At 49.6% G+C, this 19,450-nt stretch overlaps 1 protein-coding gene across 6 annotated transcripts in view; it reads left to right on the top strand.

The window, feature by feature from the left end:
- Nucleotides 1-19,450, top strand: part of LOC147035510 (helicase senataxin-like) — a 442,380-nt gene that overhangs the window by 351,311 nt on the left and 71,619 nt on the right. For 5 of the 6 annotated variants that reach the window (XR_015062693.1, XM_085899538.1, XM_085899524.1 and 2 more), the window contains one exon: nucleotides 8,809-8,976. The exons of the other annotated variant lie outside the window; for it this stretch is intronic. Coding sequence is in view for 4 of the 5 variants with exons in the window: in XM_085899538.1 (XP_085755664.1) it covers nucleotides 8,809-8,976 (168 nt within the window). In the remaining variant the exon portion in view is untranslated. The remainder of the gene's footprint in view (nucleotides 1-8,808; nucleotides 8,977-19,450) is intronic. 6 annotated transcript variants of the gene reach the window in all.

The raw sequence follows: 19,450 nt of genomic DNA, 5'->3' as shown, positions 1-19,450 counted from the left end.
TCGGCCACCTTTGCCATCACTTTTGCCGTGAAAGACCCTCCTTGGTCCGAGGGTAGTCGTGTTGGAATCCCAAATCGCGGAATTACTTCCTGTAAAAGTAGTTTGGCCACTGTATCAGCTTCCTGATTGGTCGTGGCAAAGGCCTCTACCCACTTAGAAAACATATCCACGATTACCAGCACATATTGGTGATGTTTGTATGCCGGCATTTTTATAAAATCCATCTGAAGGTGTTGAAACGGTCCAGACGGGGGTGGGTGTGCTCCCCGTTTCTTGGCGGCATGCTTCCTGTTATGTCTACCACAGGTCGCACAATTGCTAACCACCTCTGTTGCTGCTGTTGTTACACCTGGGGCATTCCAGGTTTGACGAATAATTTCCGTCACTCCTTTTATTCCCATATGTCCCTGCGCATGTGCAGTGAGGGCTAGCCACGGTAGCAATATCCGGGGTACAAATGGTCTATTTCGCTCATCCACCCATACTCCATGTGTGTTTTGCTTTGCACCCTCCTTCACCCTCCATGATTCCTGTTCTTCCATAGTTGCGGAGACCTGCAGGTCCTTCAGCTGTTCTTGCGTTTGTGGACCGTCTACCATTTGCTCCACGTAAAGTTCGGTCGTTGGTTGTGAGTTCGCCTCCTCCTCATCGAGCACTGCTTTTGCCGCTAAATCTGCTCTTTCATTGCCTTTTGACACTTCATCTGTCCCTCCTGTGTGAGCTTTGCATTTAATCACTGCAATCTGCTGCGGCCCTTGTGCTGCTCGTATTAGTCGTTTGATCAGGTCCCCGTGTCGGATAACCTTCCCGGAGGACGTCTTAAAGCCACGCAAGGCCCAAATGGCAGCGGAGTCATGTAAGATGCCCCAGGCATACCTAGAATCTGTGTATATGTTCAATGTCTTACCCGCACCCAGCTCACACCCGCTTATCAACGCTTCCAGCTCAGCTTGTTGGGCTGAAAATCCCTTTGGTAACAATTGTTTCCTCAAGGTGGCGCTTGCGGTGCATACTGCAAAGCTAGCGATGGTTTTCCCCATCGGTTCTTCCTCGCCGCTCCATCCACGAACAGTTCCAATTCTGCATTCTCGATCGGGGCTTCCTGTAGGTCACGCCTGGCCTTTGTCTCTTCCACCAGCACTCGTTCGCACACATGCGCCTCTCCCTCATCGCCCATTGGCATTAGGGAGGCTGGGTTCAGTGGCAAACATTTTTCGATCGTTATATTAGTTGCCTGCAACAGCACCAAATCATGTTGAACTGCTCGTGCCGCGGATATATGTTGTGTCTTGTTTTGCCGTATCAGCGCCGCCACATCATGCGGCACCTTCACGGTCAGCGGAGAACCCAAAACCAGCGTCGCTGTTGCGGTTACTGCGTATTGCGTTGCTGCTACTGCCCGTAAGCACCCAGGATAGGCGGCGGCGACCGGGTCCAAATGACTACTGTAGTACGCAATCGGCCTATTCTTTCCTCCGTGTTCTTGCGTCAGCACCGCTTGGGCGAACCCTCCTCTTTCGTGGACGAATAGGGTGAAGGGAAGATCATAGTTCGGTAGCCCCAATGCTGGTGCTTTTGATAAGGCCTGCTTCAATGTTTCAAAGTCTTTGTTCGCACCATTCGTCCAGGAGATCTTATCCCCCTCTGCCTCCTTTACCATGTCGTACAGTGATCGCGCCCGAACTGCGTAATCAGGGATCCACTGCCGGCAGTACCCCGTCATCCCGAGGAACCGCCGTAATTGTCGCAATGTTGAGGGTTTTGGGTGCTCTAGGATTGTCTCCATCCGTTCAGCTCCGAGGCTTCTCTGCTCCTGCTCCAGTATATGTCCCAAATACGTCACTCTTGGCTGCGAAAACTGCAATTTGTCTTTGCTGACTTTGTGGCCCTTTCGGGCGAGAGCTGTTAACAGCGCTACAGTGTCCGTTTCACATTTCGTTTGATTGTCCGAGCACACCAACAGGTCGTCCACATATTGTATCATGACTGATCCTTCCGGGAGCTCTATGTCCTCCAGGTCCTCCTTCAGAGCCTGCAAGAAGAGCGTTGGACTATCGCAGAACCCCTGCGGAAGTACAGTCCAGGTGTATTGTTGTCCGTCGTAGCTGAAGGCAAACAAGTGTTGCGACTCTTTGGCTAGCGGTATGCTAAAGAACGCCGAGCACAAATCTACCACGGAAAAGTGCGTCGCAGTGGACGGCACCCTTGACAGTATCGTAACCGGGTGTGGCACCACGGGAAAGGACGCTTTCACACACTTATTCACTGCCCGCAGATCTTGTACGAACCTCCATTTGTTTCCTCCGGGCTTCTCCACCGGCAGGATTGGTGTGTTACATTGGCTCTTAGTAGGTATTATCACCCCTTGGTCGCGTAATGATGCTATCACCGGAGCGATCCCTTCTATTGCCTCTTTGCGCAATGGGTATTGAGCCACTCGAGGCAGGGGTATCCCCTCCTTTATCTGGATAGACACGGGCGTTGCGGCTAGCACTCTGCCCACATCATTCGGATGTCGTGTCCATAATTCAACAGGTACTTCCTGTAGTCTTTCCTCCGTTCTCGTTTCCCTGTTGGCCTGGCGGCGGGGCCTTTCGCTGTTCATCTCATGTCTTTCTAGCATACATGACAAAATCTGATCAGGTAAGCGTACCTTCCATCCATCCCCCCGTCGACTGGCCTGTAAAGTACTCTGGGTTTCACTATCCCTTCCTGGTGGTTCCGAGGCACATCTCAACCTGGTCAGCATTCTTCCCAGTTCTTCGGCACTATGACCTTTACTGACCGCCATTGAGACGTGCGGGGTAAGTCCTTCTCTGTGCTTCATTAGCTCACGTTCCCTGGCGGTTAGTTCCACCTCCATTGCCGCTCCCTCTTTTCCGATCCACAAAGTGGTTGTCATTAAAGTGCGTGTGGTAGCGTACTCTTCATGTACTCTATCCGAGTAATCAAAATCCTGCCCTGTTTCGTCATAATAGACCGTACAGTGCAAAGGCAGTTCCACTTCTTTCAATTCAATATCATTGCTACGCAACCATTCCTCTACGTCCCGCAATCTTTTCGCACTTTCCCAATCCCTAGTCAGCTTATCTCTCCCCTCTTGTGACACAATCCGCAACCAATAGACTACCGGTCCGAGTTCGGTCATCATGAGGGTCATTACTTCTTCTTGCAATGCCAGCGGAGCATCTATGAAGACTCCGTCTTGCTTGCATGTTATGGTACATCCCATTCTGCACAACAAATCTCTTCCTAACAAATTCATCGGGGTGTGTTTGGCTACCAAAAATGCATGTTCTCCCCGCAGGGGACCTACTTCAATTCGTAATTTGTCCGAAATCGGGATATCCTCTCTCCGTCCCGAAACCCCCACCACACTCACTGACTCGCCTGAGAGTGGCAGGTTCTTTATCTCTCCTTGCTTTAGTGTTGACCGGGTGGCCCCTGTATCTACCAGGAATGTTACTTGTCTCCCCTCTACGTTTAAGGTCGTGGTCAATTCCCTTACGTTCCGCGTTTCCCTTTGCGGAGCCACCACGGTGTCCTCATGTCAATAGTTTCTTCCTGCTGTCCCCTTCGCCTCTCATATTCTCTAGGGGGTGCCGTTGGTCTCTCTTGCTGTTGTGGTGGCCGCGAGCCCCAGCCTCGTTGTTTAGGCGGTGCCTTGCAGTCCCAAAACCAGTGCCCGGATTGGCCGCAGTTAAAGCATTCTCCCTGTTTTTGCGGCTCCTTCTCTCGGTTCCAAGGTCTCCGCTGGTCCCGTTCGGCTTCATACCGGGGTTCCCAATCTGGATTTTCCCAGCGAGGCCTGCCTTCCCTCTCTTCGTATTTACGGCTTTTCAATTCGAGGTTTCTTGCAACTAGAGCTTTGGTATCTTTCTTTCCTCTCCGTTCCTCTTCTCTTAGAGTCTGCCAAGCCTGTCTCGCCCTTTCAAACACGGCATCTACTTCAGCCGTTTTCCACCCTGGCATGTCCGCCTTCACCTCTCGCCTTACTTCATCACACAGTCCATCTACAAACATAGTGTTCAGGAAATGGAGGGGCGTCTGTGCGATGTTATTAAATCCCGAGTGCAGTTCGATCTGCTCATACAGTCGTGCCTTGTACTCCCCAGGTGATTCCTTGGGATTCTGTGTGACATCCTGTATTGCCTGCCAATCCATTACCCTTGGGGCCATCTCCGCCGCAAGTTCTTCCATCAGGGCTTGTACTCTCCCCCTGTACACTGCCTGTGCTTCTCGGTCGGCTCCCTCTGGGTAATATCGGTTTAAGGTGGTATCTTCCTCTCCTTCCATTTTGACACCCCAGGCTGCCGCACGCTGGCTCCAAACCGCGCTGGGCAGTACAGCAGTGCAGATAAACCCTATGTCTGTCCTGGTTGCCCCCTGCATTTTTATCTGGTCGTGTAATATCTGAATTGCCCTTCTTGGGTTTTTCTTTATGCATTCTTCCATGCTAGCTTTTACTCCCCTAATGTCTTGTGGGGTCCATGATCTCCAAACCCAACCTCCCCCTGCTGCTTGCATCATGGGGAACTGGTGAATGTCGGTCCCTCCTCTTGCTCCGTCCCCTTCTAAGACGGGGTAAATTCCTTTTGTCGTCCCAAGTCGGGTTGCCGTCTTTCGGTTCACGTCGTCGTTGATTTCTGCTATCTGTGCTAATGCCTGCTTCAACTTCTCCTGTCTCTCCTCACTCTGTATCTTGACCTCCGTCAGCTGCGCTAACACATGGTCTAGTTCCTTCTGTTTGTCCTCTCCCTGTGTCTTAACTTCCGTTCGCTGGTCTAGCGCCTGCTTTAGTCTCCCTTGTCGTTCCTCGTCTTGTATTTTTCGTTGGTTCACAGTCCCTTCTAGTCTGAGTCGCCTATGCTCTGTCTCGACTTGCGACTCCATTAGCCACGCGGCCAATGCTTTCCAGTGTGGTCCACTTTGTTTCGGGCCTTCTGCTTTGCCCTCTATCAGCGCATTACTCACTGTGTTCAATATCTTTGGATTTAAGGATCCAGTCAGCAGAAAGGGATCTTTTCTCCCCGCGGTCCACTTCACCCAGTCCTGTATTCCCTTTACGTTATCGATTCCATATTTGTCACTGATAACTTTCAATGTTGTTCCTTTTGGTATCTTCTCGTTCTTTGAAGATTTATTCCCCATCTTTTGTTCTTATCTTATCAACCGCCTAATAGCTGTAAATCGTTTCTCCTTTTACGTCGGGACCGAAATCCCTTTCAATCAGCCGCCTAATAGCCTCAAAACCCAATGAAGGCCTCTAACCTTCCCTCTCTATGGTACAGGATTCCAACCTGTTCCCTCCTTATTTCACACGGATACCTTTATCCTCGACCCTTCCCGGTTCTGCAAACACTGCCTGCCAGCCCTCCCCCTTTGTGCTCTTCAGACAAACCGCATTCGAATCACCTCATATGTGTTTACCGTTACAGTTATTGATTCGAGCAGATCCTGGAGCTGCGTCCGGCAGGGCGCAACCCACCAAGTGTACTGCGCTCGCCTAACTGGGGCTCCCTATTTTAGGTGCCCTACGTGCGATCGTCACGTACCTTTTAGCTGATCCCTTGCGATCGCTGTACACCAAGTGGAGTCCCACCGTCCACACCGCCAGCATCAGTCGAATCCCATCCTCGTCGCCAATTGTTATGACTCTCTACCCGGCCGAGTAAGATGACAGAGTCAGATGAGGATCCTCAAATTACACGTTTTATTTCCGAAGACCACACGCATGCGGAATGTGACTCAGTGACCCTTCAGTCAGGCTCCCCCAAATCACATTGAGAATATGCTCCAAAATCATCATATATATATAATCACACAAAAGCAGAACTGGGTGTGGACTAAAGGTGTGTGCTAAGGGATAAAGAAATAAAGAAATAAATGTGGCAGTGGGCTTCTTTCCCCCCTCCCTAGGGGCCCTAGAGGAAGTTGAACCGGTCAATTCTCAGATATGCAACCCACCAGTTTCCAAGCCGCCTACACAACTCTCAGATATGCAAGTTTTGCAAACTAACAACTTTCCAAGCTTCCTACACGCCTTCACTAGCACCTGCTGATAACAAAGGCAAAACTCTAGTGATCACTAAGAATAGGAATGTGTGGGCAGCATACACTGAAGGAACAGTTCCACAGTTCCCTCCAAGGTCGCACTAAGGGCACACTACCACAGAACAACAGGAAGGGTGATAAGGGCTTAGTTTCCAAGAAACAGTTGGGCGCTGTCCAAAAACAGTGGGTGCTATGGAACATTGGTAGCATGGAACATTTAAAGCAACATTTTAAAGCAAGGTTTGAATAATACACAATTACAAGCAAGGTTTGAATCCTGACAGCTGATTAACACACAACTAATGGTTCAAAATATGACCACCTAGCATATCATCATAACAGTTCAAACCTGGCACACAGATAAAGAATGACGATTTACATGTGCACGTTAATTTTTTTTTTCGAGATCAGATCCAAGATGCCCGACTGGTAGACTGGCGGACATTTTAGTTGTAAAACAATTAATGAACCATGTTGAACACATCCTCAACCATTTCTCGGATATGCATTTACCGATGCACATCCCTTTTTTTTGACATCAGATCCAAGATGGTCAACTGGCAGCCATTTTAGTTGTTAAAAAATAAAATACCTGATGTTGAACACATCCTCAACCATTTCTCGGACAAGCATTTACCAATGTTGTTCAAACTTCGCACACAGATAATGAATGATGTCTTACATATGCACGTCATTTTTTTTCGAGATCAGATTCAAGATTGCCGACTGTTGGCCATTTTCTTACTTTTATGTGTCCCAAACCATTTCTCAGACATGCATGTTCCGATTTTATTCAAACTTGGCACTAGCACATTACATGATGGCATACACGTGCCTCTCATTTTATTTTGCGATGTGATAAAGATGGCAGACTGGTTGACTGTCAGCCATTTTAGTTGTACATAAATATGGGCTAGCCCTTTAACTCCACACAGCAAAATTACTAAAACAGTGGTGGCTATGACATTTTATGTTTTTTATACTTGTTTAAAATGTTTTGATTCCTGGTTTCTTTATTTTTTTCAGAAATGTGTTGACATGCAGGAGAATTTCATTTTTACTGCATGGAATTTTTATGCTTCCGCAGACGAAGTCGCCGGTGGCATTATGTTTTCAGGTTGTCCGTCCGTACATATGTGCATCTCTCCGTCCATTCTGATTTTCTGTTTTCTCTGCAACCGCTTCACTGATTGACACAAAATTTTCACCAGAAGTGAAACTACTCATGTAGCATGTTTTCATGATAACTCGCCAAAGCCACGCTCTGCGCGAAGTTTCTGAAGTGAGGGTTCATTAGGACGTCAATATATCCAGTGTTCACAATGTGATTTATAGAATTTCTTCACATACAATGTTTCTTGTTCCATTTTTTGTGTCAAATGCACCTTCTGAGGTAGTCAGCGTGTGCAGAAGAGGGTTTTACATGGCAGACGCTGTTTTCTAGGAGTGGCATTATGCCTCTCAGCGGTGACGGTCTGTCGACGACAGACGTACTGACGTCAGCGAATGACCGATGACGTCATTACGCCTCTCAGCGGTGACGTCACACGTCGCCATGCAAACGAATGTAAAAATTAGAAAATCGCCAAAAATTCCCGAACCTGTCCGTCTGGCGCGATCTCACATAGCCTATTCTGTACATTAGACCACAGAGCAACCGCATGCCGAAAGTGGTGACAATCCGTCCGGCAGTTTCGGAGGAGATACGTTCACAAAATATGGCTTAGCATATTAATATAATAATCTTGGTGTCATACGTCGCATGGTGTGGGAGCCATGTTGGAAAAAATGAAAATCTTTGGACCTCTGTATCTCCGAAACCGCTCCATGGAAAAAAATTGAAACTTGGCACGTGTCAAGTACTCCCCATGAGAAAGAAGTTTGAATTTTTTTTTGATGATATCATAGGTGGTTGTCTCATGATTGCCTACATCAAACACATTATCTGATCAGTATGAAAAATGTTGAGGGTCATCTTGGGCTAAATTGTATGGGGGGTGTGGGGGTTTGACGATGTCATTGGTCACGTGGTTCGGAAGCCTTTTTTTGTTTTTTAACATAAAAGCCTTCAAAAATGTTATTCTCCCAAACAGCTGAACATATCGAGGTGAATCTTTGCAGTCATGATCGATCTCCTGTCCCTGAGGGACAAAAAGTTCTTCACCTTTGATGTTGTCGGTCACATGGTTTGGCAGCTATGATTTTTCAAAGAATAAACTTTGAAAAATGTCATCTCCAGAACGGATGTTCAGATCAAGGGGAAACTTCACACATGTTCCCCAAGCCTTGGGGGATACCAGGGTGTTCACAAATAATTAATTGATAGGTCACATGTTCTGGCAGCCATATTTAATTGAATGAAAATATTTTAAAAATTATTTCTCTTGAACTATTTCATCGATTGACGTGAAACTTAAAATTTATGATCTGGTAGTGATGGGGAAGATATTTTTAAAATTTCAACCTGATCAGACGCATTGTCTGACAGCCAGAATTGTTTAGTTTTTTAATCTGATTTTCAGGGATTTAAATCAAACTTGGTACAAGTATGTACAATGATGTAATAATGTGGATGGAGGCATATCTGTCGATGTCACACCGTCAAAAAGTGTTGTTCTAGTTGAAAATGTTTTTGTTACTTGTATGTTTTTTTCAACATTGATTATCTTCACTGTTCATTCTGACTTTATACTTCAATTAATGTACTTGTTTAATATTATTCTTCCCTCCACCCCTCTCCCCCCAATTACTTAGTAATGAAAACTCTCTCAAGAACCCAGTTGAGGCACAGTTGGCTATCTACATAGCTGAATATTTGCTGCAGCATGGAGTGCGCTCTGTGGCTGTGATCACACCGTACAGTGGACAATCCGCTTGCATCATGCGTGTCCTCAAGAACTCGTCATGTGGCAGGGTTGTGAGGTGCTTTCTTCATTGATGCTTTGCTTGTTTTTTATTTTAATGGAGGGAGTGTATATATATATATATATATATATATATATATATATATATATATATATATATATATATATATATATATATGTATGTATATATATATGTATATATATATATATATATATATATATATATATATATATATCTATATGTATGTATGTATGTGTATATATATATATATATGTATATATGTATATGTGTATATATATATATATATATATATATATATATATATATATATATATATATGTATATATGTGTGTGATGTGTGTGTGTGTATATATATATATGTGTGTGTGTGTATGTGTATATATATATATATATATATATATATATACTATTGAACTGGGAGATGATGAGTTAAACTATTGAACTGGGCTTCTTCTTCTTCTTCTTCTTCTACTTCTTCTTCTACTTCTTCTTCTTGTTCTTCTTCTTCTTCTTCTTCTTCTTCTTTTTCTTCTTCTTCTTCTTCTTCTTCTTCTTCTTCTTCTTCTTGTTCTTCTTCTTCTTCTTCTTCTTCTTCTTCTTCTTCTTCTTCTTCTTCTTCTTCTTCTTCTTCTTCTTCTTCTTCTTCTTCTTCTTCTTCTTGCTTGCTCCCATTAGGAGTCGCCACAGCGGATCAACCGTCTCCATTTCGCTCTATCCTCCACATCTTCCAATGACACTCCAACCACCCACATGTCCGCCCTCACCGTATCCATGAACCTCTTCTTTGGCCTTCCTCTTCTCCTCCTGCCTGGCGGCTCCATCTTCAACATCCTTCTCCCGATATACTCCGCTTCCCTCCTGTGCACATGTCCAAACCATCTCAATCTCGCCTCTCTCACTTTGTCTCCAAACCGTCCTACCTGTGCTGTCCCTGCAATATACTCATTTCTTATCCTGTCCATCCTCATCACTCCCAACGAGAATCGCAGCATCTTTAACTCTGCCACCTCCAGCTCCGCTTCCTGTCTTTTTGTTAGTGCCACCGCCTCCAAACCATACAACATAGCTGGTCTCACTACCGTCTTATATACTTTCCCCTTCACTCTTGCAGCTACCCTTCTGTCACAAATCACTCCTGCAAATATTCTCCACACACTCCATCCTGCCTGCACTCTCTTTTTCACTTCTCTCCCACACTCTCCGTTACTTTGGACAGTTGATCCCAAGTATTTAAACCCATCCACCTTCCCCACTTCAACTTCTTGCAACTGCACCATACCACCACCCTCCCTCTCATTTAAGCACATGGACTCCGTCTTACTCCGACTGACTATCATTCCCCTTCTCTCCAGTGCGTACCTCCACCTCTCGAGGCTCGCCTCAGCCTGCTCCCTACTCTCCCTACAGATCATGATGTCATCCGCGAACATCATAGTCCATGGGGACTCCAGTCTGATCTCGTCCGTCAACCTGTCCATCACCATTGCAAACAGGAAAGGGCTCAGAGTCGATCCTTGGTGCAATCCCACTTTAACCTTAAACCGGTCCGTCATTCCTACCGCACACCTCACCGCTGTCACACTGTCCGCATAATATCCTGCACGATCCTCACATACTTCTCCACCACTCCCGACTTCCTCATACAATGCCACAACTCCTCTCTTGGCACCCTATCATAAGCTTTCTCTAAATCCACAAACACACAATGTAACTCCTTCTGGCCTTCCCTATACTTCTCCATCAACATTCTCAAAGCAAACATCGCATCAGTGGTGCTCTTTCCAGGCATAAACCCATATTGCTGCTCACAGATCGTCACCTCTCCTCTCAACCGAGCTTCCACTACTCTTTCCCACAACTTCATGGTGTGGCTTAACAACTTTATCCCTCTGTAATTTCCACGGCTCTGCACATCACCCTTATTCTTGAAAATCGGAACCAGTACACTTAATCTCCACTCCTCCGGCATCCTCTCACTTTCCAAGACTTTATTAAACAATCTGGTTAACAACCCCACTGCCATCTCTCCTCAGCACTTCCATGCCTCCACTGGTATACCATCTGGGCCAACCGCCTTTCCACTTTTCATCTTCTTGATAGCAGTCCTCACTTCATCCTTACTGATCCACCCCACTTCCAGATTCACTATCTCCACCTCTTCCAACCTTCTCTCTCTCATTTTCTTCATTCACCAGCTCCTCAAAATACTCCATCCACCTTCTCAACACACTCTCCTCACTCGTCAGCACATTCCCATTTGCGTCCTTTATCACCCTAACCTGCAGCACATCCTTCCCAGCTCGGTCCCTCTGTCTTGCCAATCGGTATAAATCCTTTTACCCTTCTTTTGTATCCAACTTCTCATACAGCTCGTCATATGCCTTTTCCTTGGCCTTTGCCACCTCTCTTTTGCCTTTCGCCACCACTCCTTGTACTCCTGCCTACTTTCTTCATCTCTCTGACTATCCCACTTCTTTTTCGCCAACCCCTTCTTCCTTATACTTTCCTGTACTTCCTCATTCCACCACCAAGTCTCCTTATCTTCCTTTCTCTGTCCAGATGTCACACCAAGTACCTTCCCAGCTATCTCCCTCACAACTTCTGCTGTCGTTGCCCAATCATCCCACCCATCTTTACCACCATCCAACGCCTGTCTCACCTCCTCCCTAAATTTCACGCAACAGTCTTCCTCCTTCAGCTTCCACCATCTGGTCCTTGGTTCAGCCCTCACTCTCTTCCTCAACCTCACCTCTAAAGTCATCCTACAGACCACCAATCGATGCTTTCGAGCTACACTCTCCCCTGCCACCACCTTGCAGTCACTAATCTCTTTCAGGTTGCATCTCCTGCTTAAGATGTAATCCACCTGTGTGCACTTTCCTCCACTCTTGTATGCCACCCTGTGTTCCTCCTTCTTCTTGAAATACGTATTTACCACTGCCATTTCCATTCTTTTTGCAAACTCTACCACCATTTGCCCTTCCACATTTCTCTTGTTGAGACCGTACCTAACCATCACCTCCTCATCCTCTTTATTCCCTTCCCCAACATGCCCATTGAAATCTGCTCCAATCACCACTCTTTCATCCTTGGATACACTCTCCACCACTTCATCTAACTCACTCCAGAAATCTTCTTTATACTCCATCTCACACCCCATATGTGGGGCATATGCACTGATGACATTCATCATCACCCCTTCAATTTCCAACTTCACACTCATCACTCGGTCAGACACTCTCCTCACCTCCAATACCCTCTTGACATAATCTTCCTTCAGGATTACCCCGACACCATTTCTCCTCCCATCCACACCATGGTAGAACAGTTTGAAACCACCTCCAATGCTCCTAGCCTTACTCCCCATCCACTTGGTCTCTTGTACACACAGTATGTCCACCTTTCTTCTCTCCATCATATCAGCCAACTCTTGCCCTTTGCCAGTCATCGTCCCAACATTCAGAGTTCCAACTCTCATCTGCACACTTCTACCCTTCCCTCTCTCCCACTGCCTCTGGACTCGCCTTCCCCGTCTCCTTCTCTTCCTTCGCCCAGCAGAAGCACAATTTCCACTGGTACCCTGCTGACCACCGGTACCGGTGGTGGTCGTTGGTAACCCGGGCCTCGACCGATCCGGTATGGAAATTCGTTTTGTTGTCCGCATAATGATTTGGCATAGGTTTTTACGCCGGATGCCCTTCCTGACACAACCCTGGTCGCCTCTTCCGACACACAGGGATATGGTACACCTATTCTAACCGGGGCATACACCGGGCCCAGTACAACTGGTGCTCATTTTGCCAACCTCGGAAGGATGACAGGCTGAGTCAACCCCCTGGTGTTTTCGACTTGGTTTATATTGTTGCGGATTCGCGCCCGCCGGCGTGCGAGCGGCCACGTAACTCGAATCGCGGCACGTCGCCCACCGGACGGACAATCCCGTCGTGACCCTCTCGGACTAACGCCGGGAACTAGTCACGGGTGGGCCTTTCGGCCTCACCACGATCATGCCAATTGGCCCCCCGCGTGGGATAGGGTTGCTCGCCAAATTCGACCTACCTAAGTACCCACACGGAGGGTAGACCGGGCGATCGCACCTCGCCGCAGGTCGACTTCGGACACGGGCCACTTTAAGCGACCCGTTCCGTACTATCGGGATAACCGAACGGTGTTATCGTCAACCTCGACGGTTCGATTAATTATCGGGCGTTTTTAGCCCACGACCAACTCTTTACGTGAAGTAAGATGGAGATTCAATTAAAGAAAAGACGAAGCGAAACGGGAAAAAACAGTTCAACATAAAGCACATTTATTCCGCGGCAAACGGAAAGCACACATATACAATTATGCACCAAAAGCAAATGTAAAAGTAACACTACAATTCTGCACAAAAAGCAAATGTAAAAGTAACACTACAATTCTGCACAAAAAGCAAATGCAACAAAAGAGACACAATTCAGATCTACTACCGACTACCGAGCACACGGCAACACTTATACAGTTTTACTTCACAGACGGCGCCGACAACACATATACTCAAAGCAAAAGAAAAAGGAAGGGGCCACCCTCAACGATGAGGGGGCAGACGGGCCTGGGGCCGAGACCGCGTCGAGCCTACCTGTCTGGTGATGAGCCGCAAGATGGCGGCGGCGCCCCGACTCCGCGGGCCTCGCTGGCACTGCCTGGAATGGGGTGGGAACGGGGCCCCCTTCTCACACTATCTCAGCGCGGGGGGGAAACAGGAGGGGGTTGTTGATGCTCGGGGGAATGAGGATATCTGGCTGGCTTGGGTCCCGCAACGAGCGACTCCACTGTGACCTCGGTCGCGTTATCGGCCTCCCCTCTCCGCAGCTCCCCGACTCTGACACGAGCGCAGACCTCCACAAAGATTCCTGGCCCCTCCAGCCTCCCCGGACCCCGACAGACACTCTCCCTACTGCCCTCGCCGCCGCCGCCACAACTCTCCAACTCCCTCCTCCCCTCAACTCTTCAACTCCTCCCAACTCAACTGCTGCCTTCGCCGCTGCCACAACTCTCCAACTCTCCCACTCTCCACTCTTCTCAACTCCGTCCAACTGCCCCGATTCGCTCCGCGCTCGGTGCTTTATAGTCCGACAGGAGAAATCATATGCAGATTTTTGGATCAGGAATGGCTCGGGGCGGAGCCATGCTCCCCATTGGACAGAGGAAAAGTGGGCGTGAATCATTCTTGATCCGCGAATCTGCATATAGCGATTATACTCCGACGCGCCTGGAGGCGGGGCCAAATCGCCCCACGCTCGCTGATAGGATGGAACAGAAGTGGGCGTGAATCATTCTTGATCCTATTTCTCGAAAAGGCTGGTGTTTTTGCACCCGCTGCTCGGTGCGCGCCCTGTACGAGTCCAGTATCGGTGCCCACAAGCGGCGCGGGAATGGCGGTGATGCGATGGTTGCGAGGGCGAGTTGTGACGGTAAAGGTCGTGGCTGTTGGCGTTGCTGTTGTTGTGAAGCGGCGTTGCGGTTGGTGGTTGGTGTGTGAAAGCGGTTGTGAAGAAGGTGGATGTTGTGAAAGCGGTTCTGGAGAAGGTGGCTGTGGTTGTCGAGATGCGGTTGGTGGTGGTTGTGGTGGTAGTAATGGCGGTTGGTCCAAAATAAAGATAGTAAAAGAAAAACGGCTATCTAAAAGGGTCGCAGCCCGAATGAATGACATTTATTCCCGCTAAACAACGGGTTTGGGCCTAACTACACATATACTTAGAGATATCTCACCTACGGGACCTGAATGGTGGTTTGCGAATTTCGTCAACCACAACACTACCCCCTCCCCTTTTTACAGACTCGTCCCGAGTCGTCAAATTTTCGTGTGCCATCATGTGTTGTTCTCCCCTAGTACATTTTACCTACGGATCCCTGAGTGCGACATTCATGGTATTCGTGTCCCCAAAATAAATAACCTGAGGGCTGAGTAACTACCTAAACAAACTCACTCACACGGACGACTTAAATAAAATTGCCGGCGCTAAGACAGACATGCCGGGGGCGCACTCATATTTACAGTACATCTTAACCTTAACTTACAAATTTTACACTAAACCATGGCCCAGGATCAATGGACTCTGCAAAAAGAAAGCAGTTAGCAAGGAGCCAGGCTGCTCGCATGCAGTCTCTGACTCAAACAATGCAGGTGACAGGGAACGTGGCCGGCTGCTCACACGCAGTCCAAGGCCTTCCCTTTTGAACTGAACGCAGTGAACCACAACGGTGCATGGGCTGCACAAACGCAGTCTCCGTGCCAGCTCAAGTGGCACACGCAATGAGCACAACGAATGGATGGATGGATGGATGGATGAATGGATGCACGCAAACACGGTGCACGGGCCGCCACTGCAGGCCCGTGTTGTAGCTGCCAACAGGACAGTTCTTGCAGCTTGCAAACTGTTGCTTTCCGATCCTGGCGCACATGGAAATGAACAGGGGGGGCAAAGCAAACTTGAACGGGGCTGGTGAACAGGGGCAGTGGGCATGGCATGGCAAAGGCAGCAGGCAAACACAGCCTGCAGAACCAGGCCGCTGCAGGCAAACACAGCCGGCAGACGAACTGGCCGGCATAGGCCTTGCAGAAAACAGCTGCAGACGATCAGGCCGGCACAGGCCTTGCAGCAAAACAACAGCTGCCGATGAAGTGGCCCGGCACAGGCCTTGCAGCAACACAGCCGGCAGATGAAGCTCGCCAGCCTTTGCCATTCAGTGGAGGTTGGTGGAGTGAGTGCGGTGGTGCTGGCCACTCAGAAGGCGGGCGCGGACCTACCCTACGGTCTCCCTCCCACCTATCGCCTTTGCCTGTCACTGTCTATACCCACTCCCTTAATTTGTCAAAAACCAATTTAGCCCCAATTAATTTATTTTTTTATTTTTTTTCTTACTCCCACTATAATTCGTCCCCTAACCCCCTTTATCGTCCTTGTTCAGCCTACCTATCCTGTCACCTAGCCTTCTCCCAACCTCTACGTTCCCTTCCCAGAGGGGAATAAGGGAGAGCTAGCGTCCTGTGTCGAGGCCCAACGAAGCCTCAGAATGGCCTCCCCAGACTTCAGTGATCTAACCAAAAGTGGGTCCAGCGGCCCACAACGAGAGCGAGGGGATGGATGGTGCGGAGGGGTACACTTCCTAATCTACCCTATCCATTTAACTGTTAAACTACCCCGGGGCTTTCAACAAGCGCCTCTCGCTTAAACTATTGGTTCTAACAACCCAGATTCCCGTCGCCTGTGTTGGTGTCCTCACAATTTCGGGCCTCGCCCCCCCAATTTTCTTTTCCGTGCCCTCATACGGTTTCATGGCTGGGACGCGTGGCTCCCTTTGGCAGGCACGACCCTCTGCCGAATCTCCCGCTATGGCACCCCCGGGCACTACACTGCCTCCGAGCCTACCAGCTCCCCAAACACCGGGGAGTGCCCCCCATGGCACCTCCCCTGAAACGCACACGTGGCAGGCTGGCTTCCCGGGCCCCTTTCCGAGGGTCACCCGTGCCCACAACACTGCCCACGCGGCTAATGGCGCCCCGGGCCCCCGCACCAAGCAGGCGCACCTGTGCCCACTACGCTATCCCGGCCCCCCATGGGCCCTTGGCCTACCACGGCCGACTAGCCTGGTGCCCGGGGTACCCACTCAGCGATACTCACTTTTCGCAGCCACGCTCCGAGCCCGTCAACAGGGCTCCTGCACCCCTCCAAATGGGTTTCGAGCCTACTTTCCCACCAACAACAAAACAACCTCCATTTTTCAATTTGACTAACCCCCTAACTCAGTCTACACTGACCCCGGGGTCCCTTGGGCGGGAGTCACTCCTCCCCCCAATCACTCATCGCACCATGCATTCCCCATTCGCTCCACTCGCACAGACCCGCTGGCCTCACTCACTCACCAAGCACATGCTTCCACTTCACTCACCAACAACTCTTCAACACACTCACCGCTGAACTCTGCCATCCTTCTAACTACCTCCCCTAACTAAGTCGTGCTCCCACGTCGTCCCTTAAACTAAAGCACGTTCCCTTTAACACTACGTAGCTAAGCTACGTCCCCCTACACATTCACTGTCTGTCACTCTCTCCAAATAATCCCATTAATCAATTTTCCAACCTAAATCTGACTACAATCCCTCTAACTAATCCATTCCACGGGCCCCATGAGGACTTACCCCTGCCCCATGGAGCCGGTCTAGCTATGCTAACCCTTCCCCCTGACTAGTTTCCATCCTGTGCCCTGGTCAAGGTGTCTTCCACCCCTTGCCTGGGGAATCCTGTTCACCCGAAAGTGAGGATTGCTTTTTTTTTTTTTTCACATGCGCAGCACCAGCGCGGCAACTCACAGCTCGCGCACTTTGCACCTGCCCGTGACGTCATGCAGCTGCACGTGTATCTCGTCCCTCCTTGGACGGTACCATCCGGCAGGGATACCCCTCCTGCCGGATTCCAACCCCGCGTGCAGCCATGACGTCACCGTGCGCATAAAAAAAACACAAGCCCCACGTCTCGAGGGGTTCCCCACGCGAACACATGTGCTTTGCCCGTTGGAGCTTAACACACACGCCAGCGTGGAGAACCCGTCCGGTCCAAATCCGTAATCCTGCCTAAACTTTGTCCGTCGCGGGATCGGCAACATTCACCGCGCTCGTTTCCGGACCGGGACTTCACTCTCGCAAGCGAGCACGTGGGGGCCTCGTGCGTTGCACAGCACGGACCTCGCGCTCGCTGCTGGGTGAACCCAGCACGGTTCCCGAAACAGCTGCAGCCGCTACCCGGCTTTTGTCCCTCACATGTCGCCGTCGTCGTCTCCATTCGACACACGCTCTCCCGCGTGTCACGACGCTCACACTCCATTCCATTACACTCACCCCGGGAGAAGCGGCTGCATGTTCACACATGCCCACCGACATCTCCCTCACATACCGCTCTCTCACACACACGGTCTCCCTTGCACTCGGCCGTTCACTCATACATGCCATTACCCTTGCACACGTGGCTCCACTCACTCGCGGCCTTCCACTCACTCGTGCCATTTCCCTCACACAAACCACACCACTCACACACGTGGGGGCACTCACCCGCGGTGTTTCACTCACACACGGTGCGCTGGGAAGCACGCTCCTCGGCACACTTGCCACCACACCACTCACACACGGGGTCGCTTCCGCACACGGGGTCTTTGTCACCCACCCGGTCGCTCTCACACACGCCCTTGCACCCGCGCTATGCGTGCGTTGCAGCACGCATTTCGCCACACTCGTTAACACACACCTCGACACCACACACACCGGGACAACCACACTGGGGATTCGTGTCCCCACAAGGGTCTCCGGGGCCTCTATACCCCCCAAGCTCTCCGTGCACCTGTCCACAGCACTCCTCCCCTCGACCTCGCAAAGCACGACCGAACCCACCTGGTCGTGACTCGCCTCAAGGGGGCATACTCGCTCCCCTCGTTCCTGGAGGAGTCCATCCAGCTGCTCGCACTGGGTCTCCACCCAGTCCGCGAGCTCACCCCCATTATCCTCCACTACCTCCGTGTGTGTGTGTGTGCGTCTCTATCCCCGTCTTCATCGTGGAGTCTTCCCTCTATCGTTCCCATCTCCCGTGTCTCTGCCAACTCAGTCACCTCTTCCCTTGTTATCTCCCTTGTCTCAACTATTATTTCCGTCTCTTCCCTTGTTATCTCCCTCGTGCACGTCTCCGTCACCCCAATTAGTTTTTCCCTGTCGGTCACCGTCACTTTTTCCGTCACGACCCTCGCCCAACACGTCTCCCGAATTACTTTGTCACCCGCCTCCACCGCGGGCCTGACAGCCGTTGCACTCCCTCCCAGCTCGTTCGCTCCCACACGTGGAGTCGCCATTTTAAACTCCCTGGTAACGGCCTTCATGCCCGCCTGCAGGCTTCGGCCCATGTTCTGCGTCTCACCCCGCAGCTCTTTCATTTCTTCCTTCATTTTGAGTGCGTTTGTTTCCATATTTTCGTTCATGCCTTTTATTTCGTTTTTCATTTCATTTGTGTTTGCATCCATTTTCGTTTTCACTTCGTTCATTCGCTTGTTCATGCCTTTTATTTCGTTCGTGTTTGTATCCATTTTCGTTTTCACTTCGTTCATTTGCTTGTTCATGCCTTTTATTTCGTTTTTCATTTCATTTATGTTTGTATCCATCCTCGCTGTCATTGCCGCCAGCATGGCGCATAGCTGGGCCATGTCGGGTGCGCTTGGGTGAGCCGATTCGGCAAGGATCGGGGGGTTTTGGTGGAGAGGGGGAGGGGAGGTGTCATACACCGCGGCCGCCGCCGCACCTATTTCGGGCTCTGGGTTCAGTTGGGGGAGTTTGTGTTCCTGCACAACCAACATTTCCTGCACGGGGTTTTCATCCTGGACCATGGATTCTACACATTCTAAATCCATTTCTAATACCCCCGGCTCCCGCTGGCCTTGAGACGCCATCTTATTTCTCGTAAAGGGTTAATTTGAATCGCTCGTAATTTGG

The sequence above is a fragment of the Eptatretus burgeri genome, chromosome 1, assembly GCF_056783735.1.
Source record: "Eptatretus burgeri isolate ZD-2024b chromosome 1, Ebu_testis_v1, whole genome shotgun sequence".
Classification (NCBI taxonomy): Eukaryota; Metazoa; Chordata; class Myxini; order Myxiniformes; family Myxinidae; genus Eptatretus; species Eptatretus burgeri.
Note: the sequence above shows the minus strand (reverse complement) of the source record. Positions and strands in the feature narration are given on the sequence as shown.